The following is a 23,851-nucleotide window of genomic DNA, read 5'->3' on the forward strand; positions in this document are numbered from 1 at the left end:
TGTCCCTGGCCATGCTGCACAAAAGAGATGGAGTCCAGCAGAAGCAGCTCCTGAACCGCTGCAATTCACACCCTCACTTTGTCAGGTAATACTGGCGCAAGCTGCAAGCCGAGGCCGGGATGGCTGCAGCCAGGGGGCTGCCCTGATGTAACCCGGGTCGAGACAGGGCCGGGACCCTGCTCACCTCACCGCTCCCGGCCGCCGCGCTCCCCCCGGTACCTCACGGGGCCCCTCGTCCCGCTCCACGCGGTGCACCGCGGCCACCGCTAGAGGGCGCGCTGGCGGCGTGGCGTGGAAGGAGGGGGAAGAGGCGCGGCCGACCTCCGCGCCGCGCCCCGCCATTGGTGGAGCCGCCCCGTCAGTCACCGTCGCCAGGGCAGCCGGTCCCGCCCTCTCCTCCCGCAGCGCCGCGCCGCGCAGCGCCGCTTGGGCCGGGCCGGGTGCGCGTCGGGGCGGGAGTGGAGTGGAGTGGGACTGAGTTGAGTTGAGCGGAGCTGAGCGGAGCTGAGCTGAGTTAAGCCGAGCAGAGTCGAGCAGGCCGTGACCAGCCGCTGCGCCGTCCCCGGGACATGGAGGGCGTGCGGCCTGGCGGGGGTCCCCCCGCGGGCGGCCCCGGTTCAGGCTCGGGGTCCGGGTCCGGCTCCTTTCCGTCGCTGTTCCCGCCGGGACTGCACGGTATCTACGGCGAGTGCCGCCGTCTTTACCCCGACCAGCCCAACCCACTCCAGGTCACCGCCATCCTCAAGTACTGGTGAGGCGGCCGGAGCTGCGGCCTGGAGGGGGCCAGGGGCCTTGTGTGGGGCTGTGGGGGGAAGCAGTGGGGCTTGAGGCCTTGTGTGGGTCTCTGGGGAGCGGTGGGCCCGGGGGTCTTGGGGTGAGCAAGGTTGGGTCCTTGTGTGGGGTTGGAGAGGGTCTGGGGGGAGCGAGGGAGGAGAAGGGAATCGGTGCAGGCGTGGAGGGAGCCGTGGGGCTAGGGATGCTGCATGGGGTGGAGGGGGGTGAGGCGGTGGGCCTGTGGAGGTTTGCAGCAGGGGGAGAGTGAGTAGGGGTTACGTGCTGAGTATGGGGTGTGATGCAGGAGGTTTGCAGCTGTGCAATGTGTCTGGGGGAGGAGGCACTGGGGATACAGTTGGGCGCCTGGGAGGTGTATTTGGGGGGGGTGTCCTGGGGAGGGTGCATTGGCAGTAGGAGAAAGGGTCTAGGGAGGGATGCTCTGAAGACAGCAGGATGCGTTGGGCTTTTGGGGATGATTTGTAGTTTTGCTGAGAGATGGCTGATGAGGGCCTCGGCTGGGGCAGGTCATGGGAAAATGTAGTGTGTGTTACTCCAGTGGAAGGGTTCCCACAGAGAGCATGGGGCTGGAGTTTGTCCGCCTGGACAGGAGGTATGAGCTCTGTCTTTTGGCCCCGTGCTTGAAGTTAGAGTATGGCCAGTGCTGACCAGAAGTGAACCTGCGTTCCAGCCTCAAAGCCAGATGTGTGCTGTGCATGTACCCATAAAACCCATGGGGCAGAGCCAGCTTCTCTTGCCCTTGCACAGCCATGTGTTACCACAGACTGCGAATCTGCTGCTCACCGTCTCTGCTGACACAGTGTCTGACACTAGTAACAGCAGTTGTTTATGTGCGACAGTGGCATGAAGGAAGCACTTGGATGTTTAGCTATCTAGATAAGTGTCTGGCGTCTAGTCCTGTGCAAAGAGCATTTTCTTTTGCTTTCTACCATTGCCGTTCTGCCCAGCCCCCTGTTCTGGGCCTGAGGACCATAATCAGGTCACCCCGAGCATTTGCTGTGCCTGACATTGGCCAGTCCCTACTCCAGCAGTTGGAAAAAGTTTAGTAAATGCTCAGCTTCTTTATTTACAGTTCACTTCAACCTGTATGTCTCTATCTAAGCAACAGCAGAATAACATCAAGCAATAGAATAAGTCAAGCTAGTGTGCTTGTTTTCCAAATAAGTGTTTTATGTGATTCTGGCAAGAAATATGTCTGTTAGCCCTTATTGCTTAGGGTTTTTTTGGACTTTAACAGTGGGATGAGATAAGATGTTGTAAATCTGAGACCTCAAAATACAGTTTCTTAATCATCTGTGTGGGTCAGTACTGCAGTACTTTGGTGGTGGGGATCCTATTGCTCTGGGTTTGCACCTGTTTCTAATCCTAGATATTCAAGCTTGATGAGTTACCAGCACCTTGATTGGAGAGTCGCCACTTCTTTTCTTTCAACTGCTTGAAATAATATTGACTAAATTGATGTGAGGTTTGTGTGGCATGGAAGGAGATTTAGGTCTGTAACAAAGAATGGCAGAGACCCTGGTTTGGGAAGAAACCTTGCTGCTTGTTTGCTTAAGGGGTTGATTAGGGCTTCATTGCACTTAGAGCTCAAACACTAACAAAACTGCAATTGGCAGTGATGGGCAGCTGCAAGGAAGAAGCAGTGTGGAGGCTGTTTATCCTGGCATTTTCCACTTAGCAGTTCTTCCGACTGGCAGCTCAGCTGGAAGCAAGAGCTAAGAGCTTCACTTGTAGAAATCAGACGTGAGGTTCTTCCTGCTGTCCTGCACAGGAAATTCTTGTGAGAGGTGGAGCATTACATGGACACTGCAGGTACTCTCTCTCCCTTTGTTAGGTGAAATTTGGAGCTTGGTTTTGTTAAGTCTGGTAAAAAGACTTCTGCCACCGCTTGCTCTCTGTGAGCCTGTTTTCCTCTGCCTGGGCTGCCAGCTATTAGTTGGTTTAGGTTAGAAGAGGAAATTGTTGAGAAAAATTCTCTGCCTTAGGAGAAATATTGTAACACTAATCAGCTTTTAATTATACGTATCAGTTTCTCTATGGTTAACAGCAGTTCTTTTTGTTCAGGGAGCTGAAGTTCTATTCTTTGGCTTGCACAGCAGAGCAGATCCTCACTTCTTAACAGTGCAGGATCTGCAGAAGCACGTACCTGTTAAACGAAGGGCTATAGCTGTGTTGGTTATTTCATGGAACTACTCTTTTTCTAAATGCTATTTGCATATCTTGGGAGAGAGTTTGTGATTGCAATCAGAACTTCTTGGAAGAGTTCCTGGCTGCATTTATAAAGGTCATGCACTGAGGAGGAGTTTCTCTCTGTTGATATCCAGTACCTACTTTTATTTTTAAAACATGGTTGAGTATCTCTAAGTGAAATACTTTAATGCATAGCATTGCTGGTGAAAAAACCCAAATCTGTACTTTGCTTTGTGATAGATTTTTCAGATAGGCAGAATTTGGGCTGGACAGTTGGTTTTTTCATCAGCTGTCTTGGATTTAGGCCATGCACTCAAAAACCAGTGTATTGACCTGTGGTCTGCAGCCACTTGGGGATCACAGACTACTTCTGAAGGGTTGTCAAAAGGTAGCTTTGAAAAACAGTCCTGTTGTCAACTGCTGGGAAGCAACTGCAAACAATCCACCAAGGATTTTCCAGGGTGAATGGACTGGGAATTTTCTATTTATTTTTTTCCCCTGTTGTGGAGCTGTTTCCTCTTTGCCCACTTTGGGTTTCTCCTTCCACCAAAAGTTCAGAGTGCTCTTCACATCAGTCAAAAGAAGGCTGTTGGTGCAGATGCAAATACCAGTTTCCCCCGAGGCTGCTCTTCTTGCTCCTGAATGAGCTCTGTGAATAGAAGTGTAACAAATTTGTACTGTACCTCTGGCTTTGAAGTTAGGTTCTTCCTAATAAAATCCTCCAACGCTTCCAGCTCTTTGTGTGAGCGTGTGTACTGATAAGTAGATTGTGATACAAGGTCGAACCCTACAACAGTGGCTGTGGGCGGGAGGATGTACCGCAGAGGCATTAGCGCTGCTCGACTAGTTAGCTTAGCTAACTAACCTGCTACTGGGACAGGGTAAAGGTACCAGTTCCTGTCCTGAAAAAGGGCAGTATAAGGGTTTGTCTTGTGTGTTGTCAGTGTCCAAGTGCCTGTGTCGACAGTGTTCCAGTGTGAATCGTTTGATATCTAAGGTATTATTAAACCCAGTTTGGAAGCAGGTTTAATGTGTGTGGGAGATCCTAGTTGCTCAGCACGTGGAGGTATTTTCATTGCAAATCTTACACATCTGCTCTGACTGCTTGCTAATCCCTCACATTGATGTGGTAGTCAGTGTACTGACCTTCCTTGTTCTTAAGTTGTCCCAGTCGGGTAAGAATTGTGTGTGGCTGCTGCTTTTCACTGCCACTCTTTGGGGGTAAGTGACTATCCTGGCTAGAGTTGCTGGGGTATTGGCTGGAATTCCACTTGGCTGCTTCTATCATGGATCAGGGAGTTACTCCCATGGGGAGCCTGAATGCTGACCAGGATGTTGGTGCCACAGTCTGAATGTAGCCACCTGAATGGGTATCTGGCAGAGATCTCAGCCTCCAGTGTGACCTGATGCCAGTGAGATGGAACAGGTGGAGATGGGGTATATCAGATGAGGACTTGCTTTTTTCCTCAGTGTTTAAAGCTGTTGCTAGACTTTGAGAACAGGTTTTCCCAGGCTGCCATTGATGGTAAAAATCTGCTCCATCCCAGGGTCTAATTCCCCATGCTTACTCACTAGTTTGCCTTTTACACCATAAAGATATTACTTGTCATGTGAGAAGGTTGCACAGTATGACTTAACCCTTGCCAATGGACCTCTGTGCCATTACTGGGTATGGTATGCTCACTGACTCTGGGCTGCATCCTTGACTGACCCACTGGGAAGCTGGAGCTGGCCTCAAGCCACCCTGGTGGCCTTATGTGACTTCAGAGAAGCTGTCCTGGGGAAAGTCGCTCATGTTAGAAAATGCTGCTCTGCTTTTCTTTTTTTCCCTGTGGCAGTAGGAGGGAGGCAGCACAGCACAGTTATGGAGAAAACCCACAAACCTTTTAATGCAAGCTGATATATTACTTTGTACAGGATTGATAATGTTGGGCAGCAGAAGGTGGGCAGAGGATATCTAATAGTTTACCACTGTCACAAGAAATCCATGTAGAGTATGTAGGCGCTTTCTGGAAGCAAAAGGAAGCCTGTTCTCGTGGCCCTTCCTGGCACCATCTTCCCAGCAGGCGATAAACTCGGCGTGTTCCCTTGTGCATTAACTTTCCTCAGAGCTCACTCTGGAAGGCATCTTCTTGCAGGTGCTCCACAACATCAGCTTAACCTGGTGCTGGCTGGCCTCTTGCTGGACCATTGAGCAAGGGCTTGTGGTAGGTGTTCTATGATTGACGAGGCGAACAGTGAGCAAAACAGTCAAGCATGTCCCATCCTTTGGTGGGGAGCTGACCCACCATTGCATTGGCAGAAGTGAAGAGGATGCTGTGCTCTCTGCTGCCACACCAGCCTTGTTTCATTGTCGTGGGAAGGGAGGCTGCAGGTGATCGCTGCTTAACTCGGTCTAGCTGTGCTATGTTGACTTTTAAGTAAGGTTCTTCTAAGGAACCTATTCTAATGTTGAAGCAGAGGGTGCGGTGATGCTTTTTACTTGTTCTTGATTAATGCAGCTAGCGTGTTTCACAAGTTCTGGTACTAATTTTTCTGAGTCAGTGTTTTTCTCCTCCACTCTTCACTGTCACGTCTGTGTTCAGAAATATGGATTACTCCTCTCAAAACTTAGCTATTTCAAATTCTGCTTTGAAGAATAACATCACTGTTGTTTTTTTTTATTTGAGGTATGTGTCTCTGGACTGAATTAAGAGCTTGCAATGCAGATACAGCTATTTCTCTTTTACTAGTATAATTTTCCAATTTTCTTTGTGTTTTGCGGAAGCTTTAATACGATTTTCCAGAGGTTTTTATGCTTTAACATTAAAAACATTGTAGTATGTTGCACACATGCGCTTTGCCTTCCTGTGCTTGAAGCTTTCTGGACTTAACCCAACTTTTCTCCTCAATTTTTGTTGTTTTAGAGGTAACTTGAACATGATAATTTCATTTTTGTCACTAGCTATGTTTTAAAGCAGGTCTTTGTACAGCCCTTTGTAGCACCTGTGGAGACTTCCCACTTGTCTTGAATTAACTTAAAGAATCATAGAATCAGCTAGGTTGGAAAAGACCTTTAAGATCAAGTCCAGCCATTACTGCAGGACTGCGAGGACCACCACTAAACCATGTCACTGAGGGCCTCACCTAAAAGTCTTTCTACTCTTAATGCAGGCTGGGAGGACCTGACCCTCTGGACTACGTTAGCATGTACAGAAACCTGGGAAACCCTGCACTGAATGTTCCTGAGCACTGGCACTACGTCAGCTTCGGCTTAAGTGACTTGTATGGAGACAATAGAGTACATGAGTAAGTGTCATTTAAGTTCTGTTGCTGTGTGTCGTTTTTTGTGTTGCATTTTGGGGGAGTATAGATAAAACCCTGTCCTGCTGTTCACATTATTTGAACAGCTGGGTTTCTGCTTGAGAATATCCTTGCCCTGGTCTTGTAAGGAGTGATGTATGCCTGTTCTTGGATGCAGAAGAACTACTGTGCTCCCTTCTGCAGGCTTTGAACGCAGTGCATTTCCTCATCAGCGTTAAGCTGAGTGTGTGTGTGTTTGTTTTTAAATTTCCTTTAGCTGTTGGGATTTTTTTTTTTAACTGACTGTCTTGTTCTGTTTTTCACTCCTGGTAGTCTGCTATGGTCATATGCTTAAATCCTGACCCCTCCCTGTGCATGTTAAATGCCTTCCTCTGGAAAACTGCTGTAAGGGCATTTTTCCTCTTGCTGGCACAGCAGTGTTACTGTCACTGGACTGCCACCGGAGTGGCTGCTGTGTGAAGTGCCAATTTGTGTTCAGAAGCATAAAATTCTAATTGTTTGACTGTCTTTTCTCCAGTAATTAAATTATTTTCTTAGCTTGTTGGTGTGGATGGTCTTTAGCAAGCACTTACCAGGCAAGCAGCATGATCTAACCTTATTCTTGTTTTTATTTTACTGACCTTGCTCTTTAACTGCAGCTGAACTGAGTAACAATGGCCAAGCTGTCGTGATCTTGGGGCTGTGAACATGACCTTTTAAACCAGCCAGAAATGGCAGAAGGTTTCTGCTGTTACTGTTTAGTGAAACTGTCTTTATGCTGTTTCATAGCTGCAGAGTAAATGTCCTCGATGAATGGTGCAGCAAAGGTCCCAGTTTGTTCACCCACACTTTGCTGCTTTTGTTTGTCTTGGTTAAAATTCAGCCACCACTGTTTTTCACCCAGGTGCTTCTCTTGCAACAGCAGCAGTCAGGCAGTTTCTTTAACCTTACCCATGTTCTCAAGGCAGTTCTGTTTTTTGCTCCTCATGCTTGTGGTTACAGAACTGTTTTTCAGAAGCAAGTCTTTTAAAACTGACTTTATGTAGGACCCTAGTGTCACAGAGATCTACCTGGGGCATGTAACCAACACATCTGCTAACAACAAACCCCAGTCACTAGTTGCTGGGGCAGTGGAAAGGTAGGGCAAGTGAAAGAAATGAAGTTAAATATTCCTTCCCTTGCTTCCACAAGAGACCCTGCCATGGACATTTGTTCTCAGATTGTGGTATTTCATCTTTTCAACTGAAAATCTGAAGTTGCCAATACTAGGTGACCTGTGTTTGTCCACTTGTTTTGGTGTGACTAACTTTGGACAGAGTAAGTTCTGTGCTGTCTTCTCTTTGGTGACTTGGCAGGCTGAGCTTTTCCCATGATGAGATTCTTCTCTTTGCTTAGACTCTTTCCTGATGTTGTTTTTTGGTGAGAGCAGGGAGTGGATATGAATGTTTCAGTTGAAGACATGAAGGGTGACGTGTTTTTATGACTGAAGAGGCAAAATATGTAAGGACACAGCCTCCTTAGCCCTGGTACATGCTTTGGCTTCTCACTTTCAAAACCTGTCTGCTAAATAAAAACCTGTTATTCTTCTGCAGTGAAAGCTGGGGGGTGGAGGAGTGAAAGTATCACACAGGTGGAATGTCACAACTTGAAATAACTTCCTGGCATGAGAACTCCTAATTCTTCGTATTGGCATATGGTTTGGTGTGGAAATTTGGATTGAGATAGTGGAATATGCGCATGCTTTTTGCTGGTTGCAGGGCACAGGAATTAAACCCCCAACTCAGACACAGGCTGCAGGCGATTTCCAAGGACTGCTGAGTGAAGCAGGAGCAAAGTCTGCACCATGCTCTGGGACGTCTGCAGTCCCTGAATGCTCTGCGTGTACATGAGCCTGGGAGGAGACTCAGAGAGAGAGCTGATGTGCCTTGGCTGAACATTGTAAGCAGATAGTGAACCTGCACTGCTGTGCTGCTTTGGGGATGTCGGCTGCAGCCTCTTGAGCACAGGCCTGCTTGATCCATCAAAGTCATCTCTATGCCCTGAGCACCTGTGTATGTTTCCCTTCTCTCTGTAGCTGGAACTGTGTCCCCGGCTCCACAGTGGGGTGTCTGTGTGTCACTCACCCTGAGGTGTTCAGCTGTCTCCAGTCTGTCACCTTTTATTTTGGCCTCATTCTTGGAGCTACAAAACTTAATATTACACGTGCTGTCAAGAAAGCTGGCTCTGCCTTTACGGTAATAAGTCTTAATACACAATAGTGCATGTGGTAAAGCTGTCAAAACCTACACATCCCTTAAACACTGAACCTGAAGTTATCACCTGGTAGGTGAGCACTGTAGACAGGTGGAGAGAAGACTTTCGAAGGAGCTGAGAACTCGCCAGCAATTCTTGCCCCTAACAGCAGTTGCTTTTTGCTAACTACTCTTGAAACACCACTGCCATGCGAACTGCACATCACTGGACCAGCACTGGGTGCATGCTGCAGGAACATAGTGGTTTTCCTGTGTGTTGTAAGACTCATGTTCTGCAGCAGGGAATTTAATAAAGCCTTTGTTTAAGAAAATGGGTATCAGTCTCTGTTGCCTAAAGGACCTTGTGATTCTTCTGTCCCAGGTAAAGCATGCTGTGGGACGGTTGGCAGGAGCACAGGGTGACAGGGGAGTTACTTAACTCTTTGGAAGATTTCTTTTGAAGCTGGTGTGGCACTGAACTCTGCCTGAATGCCCCTAGCTTATGGATGTAGAAGTTGGTTTGTGTTTTTTGGGTTTTTTTTTGTTTGTTTGTTTCCCAGCTCTCTCTGCAAAATGTAAAGAGCTGGATCTGGTTGTGACGGTCAGCAAGGTTCCTGCAACAGGGATATGCTTCCATGAACTTGCTTTAGAAAGGTAAAGGTAGTACACTGCCAAAGGTCTTTTTAATTTCCCAGCTTGACTTTGGTTAATTTCTTGTGGACCTTTTCCAGTAGCAATATGATCTAGACCAATTACAATGCAGTATTAAATGAAAAGCACTTTTTGATTCTTTTTTGAGCAAACTAACACTGAATTGGAGGCCCCTGTATTTTTATTTATAATGGAATAGCAAACAGATGTAGCAAGTAACGTGAAAACGTTGCCTTTAATTTATATTTTTTAATAAGAACCTGAAAAGTCTGAAGCGGGGCTCTCCCTGTGCCTCCTTGTTGACAGATTTATTTTCAGTTAAAGCAGCACTATTTCCTGCTCTGCTTAAATATCAGCTATGCTCTGCTTTACAGAACTGCTCTGGCTTTAAGAGTCTGCAGAATAAGATGGAAGAAATCTAAGAATTTCAAATGGGGAAACCTTTTTCATTTAAAACCACTCAGTGTTTCATGGTATAATGGCAACCATGACACCAGCTGTGCTGGGCTGATGGTGCTAAACATCCTGATCCATGACGTCATGACAGTGTTAGGGAACCACAGGCCTTTCAGTGGGATTTCATGCCAAGCTGCTTGCATGGAAATAAGTCTCTCCAGTTGAGCATGTTGCACAACTTCAGTGGCAGCAGAAATCCTTCTAGGGCATTTCTTCAAGCTATGCTCCATTTTTAACTTTTTCTGTCTCCTTTAAAATCAAAATCAATGTGTAACTCTTGAATCTGTTCAGCAGGGTTGGAGTAGAGTGATTTATTTTTTTTTTCTTTTCACTGTTCTTGCTTTCTGAAGAGATTCTGCTCTGCAATGGTGTGTGCACATGTAGCATTTGAGCACACTGGCTGGTGTGGCTGGTGCAGGTGTGGGAGAGGAGACAGGTCCTTCACCCTTCTCCAGCCCTTTTGGCAGCTACTGCCCCACAGCAATGTCAGCAGTGAGGAACATGTCCCATGCATCTGCACAGAGCACAGTGCCTCAGCTGGCAATCGCAGATCCATGCTCCAGTGCCACACCATTGGGAGGACTAAGGCACAGGCACCTGATCCTTCCTGCAGTTTCCAGGCATGATGGTGACTTCTGTACATGCAGAATGGGTGCCTGAAGAATGCAGTGTCAGCAAGCATAGCTGAACTCTGATTCCATCAGTGGTGATGCCAGCTTCAGCTATTGCGGTGCCACGATGTGCTGCAGCCCTGGATTGTGTTGGCTCAGGTCTTTGTAGGGCTGTTCAGGGAGCAAGGAAGTGGTGTGTGTTTTCATCAGACTGACTTCAATCATTTGCTGTAAGGCCAAGGCTGAATTCCCATCAACTGTTCCTGTAATTTGAGTGCTCATTCTTTCTGTTAACAGTTTTAAAAGTGTGTGGAAAATGAGAACCATGATGTGATAGAGTTCCTGAAAACCTTGAATGGTCTTATTTATATTCAAATTGCAAGGTTGTAATTCACAGCCACAATAGAAAGCAAAGCTTAAATTATGGCTAGGTTGAGAGATAAGATTTGTATTTGTGGCCTTCCCACATCCTGAGAAGAAACGTGCCAACTGTGTTTTGATGTTTAGCTTTTTATGCAAATTCCAATAATTGGGTTTTCTGATCTACACAAACTTCATATTGACAAGAGGGGTGGGTTTTGTTTTCCCTTTTTTACCCTGGCAGCTAGCCAGGAGCTGGAGCAGCAGCATCCCATTTGCATAAACCCAAAGAGATTACAGCTGCCTTCATCTCTAATACAGATGCAGGGTACCACCCGCGGAGACAACAGGTTCCAACTTGCAGTGGTTCTTTTGATTTGCGCTACTTTCCATTGGGATCAGGAGGGAGCGGTGCATGCCGGGATAACGTGTTGTCTCTGTGGGTGGTGCCTCCCTATTAAAGGTGAGGGTAAGCATGAGCCTTTCAAGGTCTCCAGTCCAGCTTGTGTTCTACTTGCTTGTACAGATCCTCTGAATGACCTTAACTTGTAAAAGGGCAAGGATGCTTGTTAGAGCTGGGAGGAAGAAAAAGGAGCACAAAACTGGATCAGGTAACAAATGCAAGGCTTGCAGAGGGGTGGATGTTTTCTGGAAGGCTTTCTCCAAGTATGAAAGGAGTTTGAAAAGAGTATTTAGAAAATAGCCTGAAAGTTGGAACGAGTGCTCTCTTTTAAGTGCATGCTGGCTTCTTCGAGTGTGCATGAATGTAGGACGGAGTGGTGCTGACAGCTGTCACTTCAGTGGCCTCTTAGTTCTGTAGCCTTTCTTAAATTTAAAAGCTCACTGCCCTAAGCATGCCAGCCTTTAGCCTTAAATTTTGGTATTTAATGGGTCCCTAAGTGCTTTATAAACCACATGCCTAAAGCACCACTGAAATATTACACCAAACTCCAAAGTGATAGTCAACGCTTCTAAAATGGTGGAGACTCATTCTGCCCCTCTTTGTTTTCACAAAAATGCTGTAAAATAAGGGGCCCTTGGGAAGAGCCCTTAGATTAGAAAGGGGTGGCGGTTGTTCTCGATCTGTATTTCAGGTAAGATTTTGTAGAGTTCAGCATGTCTGCACTGGAGAGAAGAAAGATCAAATCAGTTTAGCCTGGGAGTTGAGCCTGCAAGGAAAATTATTTAAGCCCCAAGGTTTTCTTCCACCTTTCATGGTGCCCGGTTTCTTTCAAGTGTGGTGTAGAAGCATACTTTCACACAGAGGAGCCTGAGGACTTTCTTAAATAATGTCACAGATGTGTAAACTCTTCCTTCTTCATCCTAATCTAGTTTCACTAAGCTGTTAGCTCTGAAGTTAAAGGACACCTACCATGTCAGGGCTGGCTAAGTGGTAGCTACTTCATGGAACAGGGAAGTGAGGTTGAGTTTTGATGGCATATGCTAAAGTTGAGGATCAGGAAATAGTGGTTCTGCTCCTGGGTCAGACTTCTGTGAAGTGCGACTGTGTTGGGTGGGTTGTGGGGAGCAGCCATGAAGTTCTGTCATTTACAGTTACTCTTCTGTTACTGTAAAATGTAAGGAGATTCTTCCAGGTCTCCATAACTTCCTGCTTTGTGTTACCATTGCTTCACCTGTGGGAACTGAACTTTAGACAGTGCACTGAAGAAAAGCTCCTTCTGTATGTGGTGGCTGGAGGTAGAGAACCTGCCCCAGCTAAAGGGAATGACATGGAAGAGAACATTGATAAGTATCAGTATCGGGAAAGAGGTACAAGAGCTGGGACCTGGAGGAGGGGAGCCCAAGGTGAGCACCATACTCTGGACTTCCTTTTTCTTCCTAGGTCTCTTGGTTGACTGTCAAAGATTGACCCAAATTTAATGCTTATTTTTCCAGTTGGCAGAGGGGAGAGGAAGGTTCATGGCAGAGTGGTAAGGTAGAGGACATGGAATTAAGGAGTTCTGTAACTAAAAAGATATTTCCTTTTAATGATAGCTAATTTGAGAATCCATCAGAGTGGAAATGAGTGATTTAGCTGTGGGGGAGCAATAAGAGCTGGTTTTTAATGGATTTGTGTTCAAGGCCAGGTTGGACAGAGCCTTGGGTAACATGTTTTAGTGTGAGGTGTCCCTGCCCATGGCATGGGGGTTGGAACTAGATGATCTTAAGGTGCTTTCCAACCCTAACTATTCTATGATTCTATGTGTTGTGGTAGGGTGGGTTTTGTGTCTATAAAGACATGAGTTAGACTTAGCTTTTCCCAAAATGAGGGGAAACAGGTCTTATCTGTGTGGGTTCTTTGCTCTTTAGAAATACAGTTGTGCTTCTACTGACGCTTGCTTACTGGAGTGCCTGTAGATCCTTCTGTTTTGTCTGGCTGTTTTTTTCTGCCTTCACAGAAATGTGGTATTTAGGGGAAAACTCTTTCTTTGAAGGACTTGATTGAATCTGACCAATGAGTTAGAATATTGGGGGGACATTTTAAAGAAGCACATGCAGAAGTGTGATCATCTAAGGTTCATTTCCCTCTTTCCCAGGCAAAAAAACCCAGCTAAACCAACTGTCATGCCTATTTACCTGCCCCATTGAGATAAGTGTCTCCCCAAGGACCTAGGCAGTGTACCAGGACTGATGAAGACTTGTGATTCTTTGCTGGAGGCAGACCTCCCTTGAAGCCATGGTCACCATGGGGAAATCTTTTTTTCCCTCCTCCCAGGCAGACTGCGCTTGGCTTCCAAATGTTGGAGGTAGTTAGCACCATTAATAATATGAAAGATGTAGGCCACCTACAGAGAGAAGTCCGCTTGTGCTGCGGTCTGTCTGTGTCTGTGTGTGGAAGCTGTGGGACAAGAGTACACTTGAACTGTGCTAGATTTGGATCTTTTGTTTTAAAGTATTGAAGGAAATTCATGTAACGCTACAGCACGGTAGTTGAATTTACAAGAAGGACTGTTTTCAATCAAAGAAAAGGGAAAGGGTTTTAAGTAGGTTTTTAAGTAGGTGAGTGTTACTGAAGGCAAACCTCACTTCCTGTTCAGTAGCAGGTCTGCATGTGCATCACGGTAAGATGAGCCTTGTGCTGCCATGCAGGGGAAAGGGCAAAGTGTTCAAACTGTGATCTCATCAAACTCATGATTTCTTTTTGTCAGCAGAACTTCGACAGTTACGATCTTGGCATACGGGAACGGAGTTGGCCCAAAACGGGGCTTCCTTACTGTCATCTCCCAGCTGGGTTAGTGCTGTATGACGTGGGAGAGCTCGCAGGCTCTGCTGTCCCAGTGTGTTCAGCCTGCCAGGAAGAGGAGCGACTGGGGCTCAGAGTTGGGTCTTCCAGTGAAAGATTGCTTTATGTGATAAAGGTCTGTTTAGGATGTTCTAAAAAGCAAGTATTAAAAGATAGTGAGTTTTTTTGGTGGGACGTGAAGGTAAAAGCATTTTTTGAGCTGTGTGGCCATTCCAGCTCTGAGATCAAAGAGGAGTTGACTTTTTTTATCCCTTTGCTGCCTGGAATAATGTTACTAACAAAATGAATGTTTGAAGAGATGAATGCCATTATTATGCCTAATCCCCTTTTTCTCTTCAACACAGATTTAGCGTTGGAACATGCCTTCTTGACTAGGACTAGAATAAGTCTGTGTTTCTTGATGGAGCAGTGGTTACAATTGGTAACCACAAATTACCGCTGGAGACAAAATTACCAATATCATTTGAAAATTTGAGCTTTTGGGATTTCTGTCTCCTAAGCTGGAAACTCCACAGCGATTACCTAACTTGGCTGTCTCTCTACTGTCATCTCAATTTTGAATTGAGGCCCAATAAGCAGTGACACCAGGCTAACAAAAGAGGGCTGCAGATCTTTGGTGGTCTCCCATTCAGATGGTATTCCCTTCCTTGCACAAAGGGGTGGCTAAGGGCTCTTCAGTGCCACTCTGCCTCCAGGGATGGTAAACAAGGAATGGATCATCTGATGGGAGGCATTTTTTGATCACTTGACAAAGCTGGGTAGATGTGATACCACCTGACAAAGGGCTGAGGTTTAAAGGAAGATTTTGCAAGGGCTCTGAAGAGCAAAAAGCATCAAATTGAGGGGGGAAAAAAAAAAAGGCCAGAAAACTGTGGTGTTTTTCAGAATGTAAACATGGTGGAGGTGAAGGGGGACTCAGCCATTCTTGGGGAGCTCTGATTTAAACCCAAAGGATAGAGACAAGGAAAGGAGGGGATGGGCGCACAGATGGCTCATTGTTTTGTGCATTGTTGCACTGCTGAAGTGAAGGGCAATTGTTTTAAAATCCCTTTTGCAAGGAATGCTGTTTGCTTTTCAGCTATCCCTGGTCCCTGAGATGTAAACTGTAAACCAGAGGGGCTGGTCTTTAACACCTGCTTGTTTTGGAGGGTCAGTGCCCTGTCCAAGGGGCACAGGACAGTTCCTGGGCTGTGAGACATCACTTCTGTAAGGCAATGGAGGAAAGAGTGTGCCTGGAAAATACACTGCGTTAGCCTGGCAGAAGGTGACAACGAAAGGATGCACATGGGGGGGGTGATGCAGAGCAGTGTCTCGCCTGGGGGAACATCACCAAAGCTAAGAAATGTGGCCTAAAACTGGCACATACCTCACCTGCAGCAATATCTGATGTACAGAATAGTTTTCTTACATCATTATTTTTGGTAGTAAATAATTTGTTAGTATAGAGAAATGTTACTATTTCTATACTGTTATTCTTTCAACCATTCCAGTTGCACTGGCATAGCTGCCGACCCTCCTCCCCTGTGAATTGTTGTGGCCTTTCTGGAGCAGGGGCCTTTTTTGGCATAGTCGACAAAAATAAACCGTAAAGGCAGCTGTTGTTACGAATAAGGCTCAACAAGGGAATTTTACCAGTAGAACTACAGCAATATAATTATACTGGTAGACTAGTTACAGTAAATTTCCTCATGAAGACAAGCCTTAAGTTGACATTTCCTAGCTAAGTTGGATCCATATGTGTAACTTTATTATGCAAAAATAGTACATCTCTGAGCTTTGAATTCTTTTTTACCCAGAAGAGTAACATTAAGCAGAAAAGCAAAGAATTTAGTGTTCAGAGATGGATGGGAGATTTGCTGTAGCAGAGCTGCTGTGACGATGAGCTGTACGCTGAACTCTGTTTTACTGGGTCGGTTATTCTTCCTAAAGTGATGAGGAACGTGAGGAGCGTGTTTGTACTTAAGCACATTTCAGTACTGCTTACTTTTTGGTGCAGTGAGTTGACATCTCTCCCAACTTTACTCCTGTTTGTAAGAGAAGCTGAGCCATTTTGCAGTATCCATGACCAAAATGGTTTGGCTGAAAGGCAAAACTATTTTGCCACTATTAAAATCTTTTGGGTTAAGCATGGACCCACTGAAAGGAAGTGGGGAAGGATGCTTCCTTTCCTCCTTTGTTTGATTTAAAGAGGCTAAGATTGATTTTATCCTTTTGGATCTTGCCTTACAGCGGATGGAGCCTGTGTAACGTTCACAAGCCAGGTGTTTATTTCTATAGATCAAAAATATCAGCCTATGATTCCTACTTCTGGAAGTTTCCAGTGCTTCAAAGGAATGACAGTCTTGCAGGAGAAGCTTAACACTTAAAGGCAGATTAAAAAGTATATAGTATACTTCTCATTGCAGCTGTCTCGTGTTTCCCTTTCAGGAATCTTTCACAAGCGGTCTGGTGCTTGTTTTTCCCTGGAATTACAGCGTGAGCTCCCAGGGCCTTTTTTGAGTGTGCCCTTTACAATGAAATGAGACTATGTAACAGCTCTGCAAGTAAGGAGGTATTGTCCTGATTTCTACAGCTAATGAAGTGAAAGATCAGGGACTGAATCCCAGATCCAGCAGGATACTTAGGTGCGTAAACCCAGCTTGAAATCTGTTGGATTTGAATCAGGCTCCTAAAAGCTCCAAAATACCTTTTATGCCTCAGACTCACTGTACAGCTGAGAACTTAATTGTATGAATTGTATATTCTAAATGTGCTTGAGGGTGTGCTGAAATTTTCTCGCGTTTTCTTTTAGCATATGTTCTTTAGCCAGCAGGAAAGTAATGGGAGACACCAGTGTTTATATTCTGTGTAACATGTTGGAGCTCTGATCCTCGCTTGAGGATTCTAGGCGATGCTGTAAAAAACTAACTGTAGCTGTCAGTGTAGCCTCTGGCTTTGGGGTTTTCTCTTATTCTTTCCACCCTCCCATACTGCTTTTGAAAGCCGCTTTTGTTATGCGAATGGGTTCCTCCCAGCAGCTGCAGAACTTTCCACAGTAGGAGCTAGGAAGGAGCCAGCAGGCACTGCAAGGAAACTTGGAGCCCTGTTCCCAGATGCTCACCAACACAGCAATACTGTCCTTTTCTTCCACGCTGGCTCAGACTGGCCCTTTGCTTATGTTCTGGTGGCTGGTGAGGTTGCAGCTGAGCCCTTTGGTGAAGTTTGGGGGTGTGTTATCATTCCTTGCTGGCTACACAAGAAGCAGTGTATGAGAGCAGTGTATGTGAAATGGGATCTGTGTGCAGATGGAAAGTTGTCTTCTTCACTGGTGCACTGTATAGCACAGTGACTGTGTGCTTCATCTGTAGAATCACCTCCAGCTCAGGCCAAATGAGAGCATTGTTGTACTGGACCTTGTAGAAATGAAGGATAAGTAGTTCTGAAGTGCAGCATAAATAGCTTAAGTAAAATGTTGAAGTACAAATCTTGCTAAGTTGTGGTTTTTTTTCACTAGTTCCCTGCCCCTTGTTCTGTGAATGCAATAACAAGTCCTTCTTGTACTCCTAGCTGTTCTTTCCAGGATCCTTTCAGTGGGCATTAAGGTGATGCAACTGTGCTCCAGCTTCCCCAGGCCATCACAGTGAGACTGTTTGCCCTTTCCCTGTGGAGCCATGATGCACTGCCTCACTTGCAGTGCTGGCTGTGCTTGCAGCCTGCTGCAGGAGGTAGTTGAGAACCTGCTTTCAGTGTGAGATGGGTTCTGCTGTCTGTGAGATGGGAAGCCTGGGTGACTCCTTGGAGAACTGTGTGAGCCCTTGAGCTGAAAATCATGGCCAGTCCTCTGTCACTTGATTTCGGGTAGTTTGTTTATTTTTTAAATATGTGTTTTGGGAATCATGAAGATGAAATGGTTTGGTTTTGTCAGTTTATTTATGACTATAGTGGGAGATCAAACTATCACCTACTGGTATAGTTGTATCCATGCACCATAAAACAGAGAAAATGAAAAGTAAACTGCCCTCATGTGGACATCGTTTGCTTGGGTGGAGAGTGACACATCCCATGTAACCTCCTGTTTCATAGTTTGTTGTTTTAGTCATTTCCCATGTGCAGTATTTGTCCATGCTATGCAGAATGTGGAGTTCATTTCCCAGCTTTTGTGACCTTGATAGTTGGAGTATATCAGCATTTCCTATATATGAGTGTGTCACATTACTCTTTGAAGCATGGAAATGTCATTAATTTACATATGGGAATCAAATTCTGAAGTAACTTGTTGAGGAGGATAGGAAGTTTATAGTAGACAAGAGATTCAAACTTAGGGTTTGAATGCTGGGTTAAGATTTTAAGTCTTCTAAAGTTTAGTGACTTAATAATGAAGCAGATAGTTGCCCTTGGCACCAACAGGGTCATTACAGTCTTTTGCCCTTAATCAGTGTGCACTATTCATATATGTATGACTATGTTGGCACTCTCCATAATGAGACAATAATGCTCCCAAGCCTCTAGAGCTCAAAGTGATTAACCTCCAGCAGCTAAGTGGGATCCTGTACTTCAGATGCTACTGCTTTCATGGCATGGACAGCTGAACCTCAGAGAATCAATCCTTAGATTGTCTTAATTTACAGCCCAGCACATTAAAATGACCTGAAAACTGATGGTGGTTTACTTTAACATGCTAGGCTGGAGGAGCATAGCTCAGGAGCTGTTTCCTCATGTGGCTGGGCAGGAACTGAATATAGTAACTGCTTCTGTCAAAATGAGTTTAACTCGTGTTCATAAATTTATCAGCTGTAGGTCCCACCAACTTGGTTTTGGACACAGGGTACCAGTTGTAAAAGTTTCTCTCTTGTCTGTGATGCTTCATCCCTTGGGTTTGAAGGGACCTCTGAAAGTTTCCAGTTGATGCCTGCTCAGAGGGCCAACTTCTGCAGCCTCCCTGATCCTGTTCCAGAGTTTGATCATCTGAAAAAGATTTCCAGATACATGTAACTGGAATCGTTCATTACCATTTTGCTGTGCGTCTCTGAGAAAGGTCTGGCTCTGTCTTCCCTTTGCCTTCCCAATAGGTTATTAAGCAATAAGATCCTCTCTTCCTATTAGCCTTCTTTTATTGAGGCTCAACAAACCAGCACCCAGACTTTCCTCATGTGATGGAGGCAGCTGTGTGCCAAGTGCTTCTCATGTGCCTGCCTGATTTAGGCGTCTAAAAAGTGGTCAGTCTGTCAGGTCTACAAATAACATACAATTCCCAAGCAGCTCTTGTGTAGTTCACGTGACACTATCTCTCGCAAGACAGTTGTGTCTGCAGAGTTAGGAGTAAGGTTAATGACTCTGTAGTCAGCAGGTTTAGAGGAAAAATCAGTTTGTCTGCTGTATCAATGCTCATTAATTCATAGAATCATAGAACAGCAGGTTTATAGAAACCATTTTTAAAAACAAAAACCTGAACTGTGACTTTCTAGGCTTCAGGGGCAGGATTGTCCTCGCTGAGTTTTGAAGAAGCTGAATAGTAACGTGAAATCGGTGGTGTGTATGTGAGTGAAACTTAAACTGAAGTCTCCTCTTTCCCCCTGTGCCCCATAACAGCACTTTACTTGCTGGATGGTAGCTCAGTGAAGAACATCTCTGTTTTTTATACTGGGCAGCACAAATCGACTCACAACAGATCTATTTCAGTGTAAGTTTTCTAAGCTCATCCTACATGAGTATTTTGGAAAGCTGACAAACTGCCTCCAAATGCCAGTAGACTGAGTGCCGCTGCATCTGTTTGGGCTTAGATGTTGGAGTAATTCTCTAAAAACAACTTAGGTTGCTGTTTCTAGAAAGGTTTTCCATTTGGTTGACGGCTTAGACATTTGATATGATGTACTGCAAGAGCAAGCTCCAAGCAACAGCTTTGCGTTTAGTCATAGACTGATGTCTCGAACATCGTGTGTCACTCACTTTCTGGCCTTGATTTTACATGAACAAAAATCTCTGAGCATGTGTTCTTTTTTGCATTTGTATTTGCCTTATTTATGCATGAAGCTTTTCCTTAAATCAAGCTAGGAAGGAGTCCAGTAAGATCGTGTGTGCAGGTTTGGGATGGCAAGAGCTCATGGAATTTCCTGTCGAGCGCTCTGAAGAGGTAACCATCTGACAACCAGATAACCACCCCCTGCTTCTCTCAGATGTTTTTATGCATTTTTCTTTAAAACTGATGCTTTTTTCAATGCCAGGAGACAATCCAGGAGAATATGTGAGTGAGCAGGTGGGGTTTGGCTGAAATAACTGTTCTGGATACTTTTTAAGCCTTTAATGTAGGGGGAGTTCTGTGCCTATTATGAAATTGTTTCACAGGAGTGTCCCAGCATGCCATCAGGGCTCTCAGATGAGACTTTCATACTGTTTGACAGCTTCACTAAAACAACCATTTCCTGTTAGGCAAGATGCTTGAAGAGCCAGGTAGGATCACTTATTTTCTTTCCCTTTTCTTCTGAAGCTCTGGAATCTGAGTCCTTTGGTTATAGTGGGAAGACATTGGAGCTTGAATTCGCAAGACTGATTCTCTGCATAGTCTTGTTTAGGGCACATCAGCTCTTGCCTGATGTCTTTCCTGGGAGATGGAGACACTAAGGTGTTCAACTCAATGGCAGTGACAGCTTGCTGAAGGCTTCTCTTTTGGGTTTTAAAAGGCTTCTCTTTGGGTTTTAGACAGGAGCTCACCCTTTGTGTTGCTTGTTTGTAAGCAGATGTGGGCAGTGGAATGATAGATGTCCTGATCCTTCTTAGGAAGGACCTGTGAAGTCAGCTTTTTGTTAAACACGTCATCTGTGTTGCTGATAGTGATATCTTTGCTAGCTAATAGGAAAATCTTCTGGGATGGTTACTAGCTATGCAGTCTTAAAACACTCTTGAGAGTTGGGCCTTGAAGTACTTTGGTCTCATCAAGCAGAGTGATGGGCACTGCCCATTAGCTTGGTTTAACCACCTTCTCAGACTTCTCAAACATCCTGATAGGCTGATCTGGAGTACTGAAAGCTATGGATTAACAGGGTTTTTTTGAGGGGTGGAGTGCACCGAATGGTCCATCCCTCAATGCCATGCCTCTCAAGTTAGAAACAAGGATGTGTGGGACATTGTCACATGTTTTGCACAAGTCATGGCAGATGATATCTGGTTGTGATAACTGTACTTCTACAGCCTTCAGAACAGTATCAGAGTAGCTCACCAGTGGCAGAGCAGGAAGCTTTGTCCTTGTAGAAGATGTGTGGAAATGCAATTAGGGAGTTGAAGCAAAAGGCACATGAAGTGGCTTTGCTAAAGCAGTGGCAGTGGGGCTGGAAACTGAAGCTGGGACAAGTGGGTTCAGAGTACTGTGAGACTCCCAGAAGAGACCTGGTTTATCTCCCTGGAGCTGCTGGGAGTGGAGCTGTGACTTCTGAAAGGGCAATCACAACTGTCCCAAAATACCCTGAAAGAGCTTTCTTCTTGTTCCCTGGCTGAAATAGTCGTAATGAAGGGCCTGCGTTTCTCTGCATAAACTCCCATTTTCAGGACTGATTCACCTAATATGTTTATACATATACTTTTAAACTCTCAAAAAATAAGCACCTAGCACACTCTGCTTCTTGTCTAGAGCTGTGTTGCTTTCAAAAGCAGAATTTCAGAAACACAGCCATTCTGCACTGCAGTGGAGCAAATCTCTTCTCATTCCTTGAAAAAGTGAGAATGAAAATGCTTTGGCAAACAGCTTTGATTTAAAGTGAAAAGCCCCTGGTTTTCAGAGCTGCTTTTAAAGCAAAGGGCTATTTTGGCTTTTGATCCTCTTAAGCTGGGTTATTTGATGTGAAAAACGCCCTGGGTACTCTGCTGCAGAGAGCAGCTTTTCAGTTCTCTGTGTGTGGCTTCATGAGAGGGCCTGGCAGAGCACAGGGTGGTGGGGGGCTCAGGGGGCCCGGCCGCATGGCTCTGTAAATAAAGGGGCCTCTTTTTCTTTGGATTCTTTTGCTATAACTAAATATCATGATCAGTGAAACTCTTACCTCATTAAAGGAACAAGCTAGGCTCCTTCAGCATATGTGCATGCTGAGATGTGGTCTCTTCTGCTGAGCTGATTTGCTATACAGATAAAGGGAGTTTTAACCCAAAGAATGGCATGTGATACATGACCTTGGCTTTCAAAAGGTTTATTTTTGTTCATGCAACAAAATAAGGTTTTAATATTAGAGTTGGATTTGACTTGGCAGATACCAGAGCCTACTATTACTGCTGTGGTCATAATATAAAACTATCTGATGTGTGGGCATGCAGCAAGCCAAGAATTTCTCCATCAGTGCTTCTTTTTTGTGAAAACTTACGCAGCTGCTTGGCAGTTGGCTTGGCTATAAAGGTGATGTGCCCTCATGTTGGAGGGGGCAAAGAAGTGGCAGGCACAATGCGGTTCATGCTGTCTCTTTATAGTTAGTATCTTCAGTTTACGGGCAAAATATAAATGTATTTGTTTTCCTTCTTAGTATTTTAGGGGTGTTCAAAAGAAACTTTCACTTCAAACTGTAGGGTTCATCAGAAGCAAGGCCTACATCAAGCTATGTGACATACTAGGGTCTGTTAGTAAAGAAACTTACTGCTGTGTTGCAGCTTTTAGTTCATGTACCTGAGGCTACACACAGATACAGAATACTAATTCTGAGGTTCCTTTCCTGCACACGCTCCATTCTCATATCATGGTCTTACTGTAAAGCTGAGGCTCTTTTGGATTACTGGATTGTAATCATTTTGCTGAAGAAATGACCTGTAAAGCGCGTCAGTGTTGAGATGCTGATCTGAGCTCCAAAGCCTTTGTTCTATGGCTATAGTCTGAATTGGTCACCTTCAGATTTAAGAAAAAGCCAAACAAAACAACACCAAAGTGAACAACTAAACCTCAGCCAAAAAGCCCCACCACCGCAGCTGCCACCTCCGCTGCTTACAAAGAAACCTGCTCCTAATAACTGTGCCAGAATGTGGCTTCTGTAAAACATAAAGTATGCAATAAAAGCATTACTTCTGCAGTTGACACAGGAGTTGGGATCAGGGTAACCTGCTGCAGAGGCTTTGGTGCCCAGTTGGAAGGAGCAAGTTAGTTCAGGTAGTGGATCATGAGCAAACCTTGTCTCTGTGTGCTTTAGCAGGATTTCTTCCACCTCTGGGTTATCCTCATACTTCACCCAGTTTTCTGCGGAAATGAGGTTTGTTCCATCTGTCTCTTCCAGAACTATAGGAGTTTTTAATGTGTTGGTTGACTGTAGTTGGATTTTCTGGAAGGAAGTTCAGTGAAAATTGGGAACATTTGGGAAGGAGACTGTTTGAACATTAACAAGACTGTTTGAACATCAACAAGCCTGCAAGGTGTGATGCTTTTATGTCCAGTTCCTTGGCATCCTCCTAAGATAACATTTAAGCAGTGGGGATGTACCCTACAAGGAGGCAGCTGCCATGGGAATTCAGTGTGTCCACATTAAAGCAATGGGTCATCTCGATATAAATGAACTTGTTTATGAGGAGTCTCATTTTATTAGTTCCCTGATTATGGGTGGATTTCTTGATTATGATAGGTGTATCTTTTGTCTTGTTGGTAAGACCTTGAACAAAAATGAACGCAAATAAGCTGGGAGAATGAGCAGCTGCTTACAGCCCAGATATAAGGGGGGAGTCTCTTTATCCTTGTAGGGATAAAAAGCCATTTTCTTGGGCTTCTGTTCCTATGGTGTGCATATCTGGAGGTCTCAGGCTTTCTACTGGGCAAATTCATTTCCCACATGTTTGTTGGCTGTGGGTGCTACTTGCCCCTCTGTCAATGGACTGATGCATCCTTACCCTCACAAATTTTGGAGTCCAGGGCAGTGTAAGCACTCACTCCGTAGTGAAAAGGTCTTCTGTAGGAGAAGCCAAGCTGTATAACTCAGTACCAGGATTCTTCTCTGTGATTTCTGTTAGACCAAGAGTCAGAATCCTGTGACATGGTTATAGTTTGTTTAGTTCTGAAAGCTCACATCTACCTCCGTTCTCGGTCCATCAGATTGTGGTCTCTT

The 23,851-nt window shown here is 45.1% G+C and overlaps 1 protein-coding gene across 4 annotated transcripts in view; it reads left to right on the forward strand.

Moving 5' to 3' along the window:
- The first annotated feature begins 553 nt into the window (after positions 1–553).
- SUFU (SUFU negative regulator of hedgehog signaling) overlaps positions 554–23,851 on the forward strand; it is an 89,280-nt gene continuing 65,982 nt past the window's right edge. For 2 of the 4 annotated variants that reach the window (XM_057421048.1, XM_057421049.1), the window contains exons 1-2: positions 554–751; positions 6,136–6,270. In XM_057421048.1, coding sequence (XP_057277031.1) covers positions 570–751; positions 6,136–6,270 — 317 coding nt within the window. In that variant the 5' untranslated portion in view covers positions 554–569. Of the gene's footprint in view, positions 752–2,184; positions 2,536–4,899; positions 5,190–6,135; positions 6,271–23,851 lie in introns of those variants that run through there. The other 2 variants (XM_057421051.1, XM_057421050.1) reach the window with 2 other exon arrangements.

The sequence above is a fragment of the Pezoporus wallicus genome, unplaced genomic scaffold, assembly GCF_028554395.1.
Source record: "Pezoporus wallicus isolate ANWC-B61680 ecotype Strahan unplaced genomic scaffold, APGP_CSIRO_Pwel_v1 contig_3365, whole genome shotgun sequence".
In the NCBI taxonomy this organism is placed as follows: Eukaryota; Metazoa; Chordata; class Aves; order Psittaciformes; family Psittacidae; genus Pezoporus; species Pezoporus wallicus.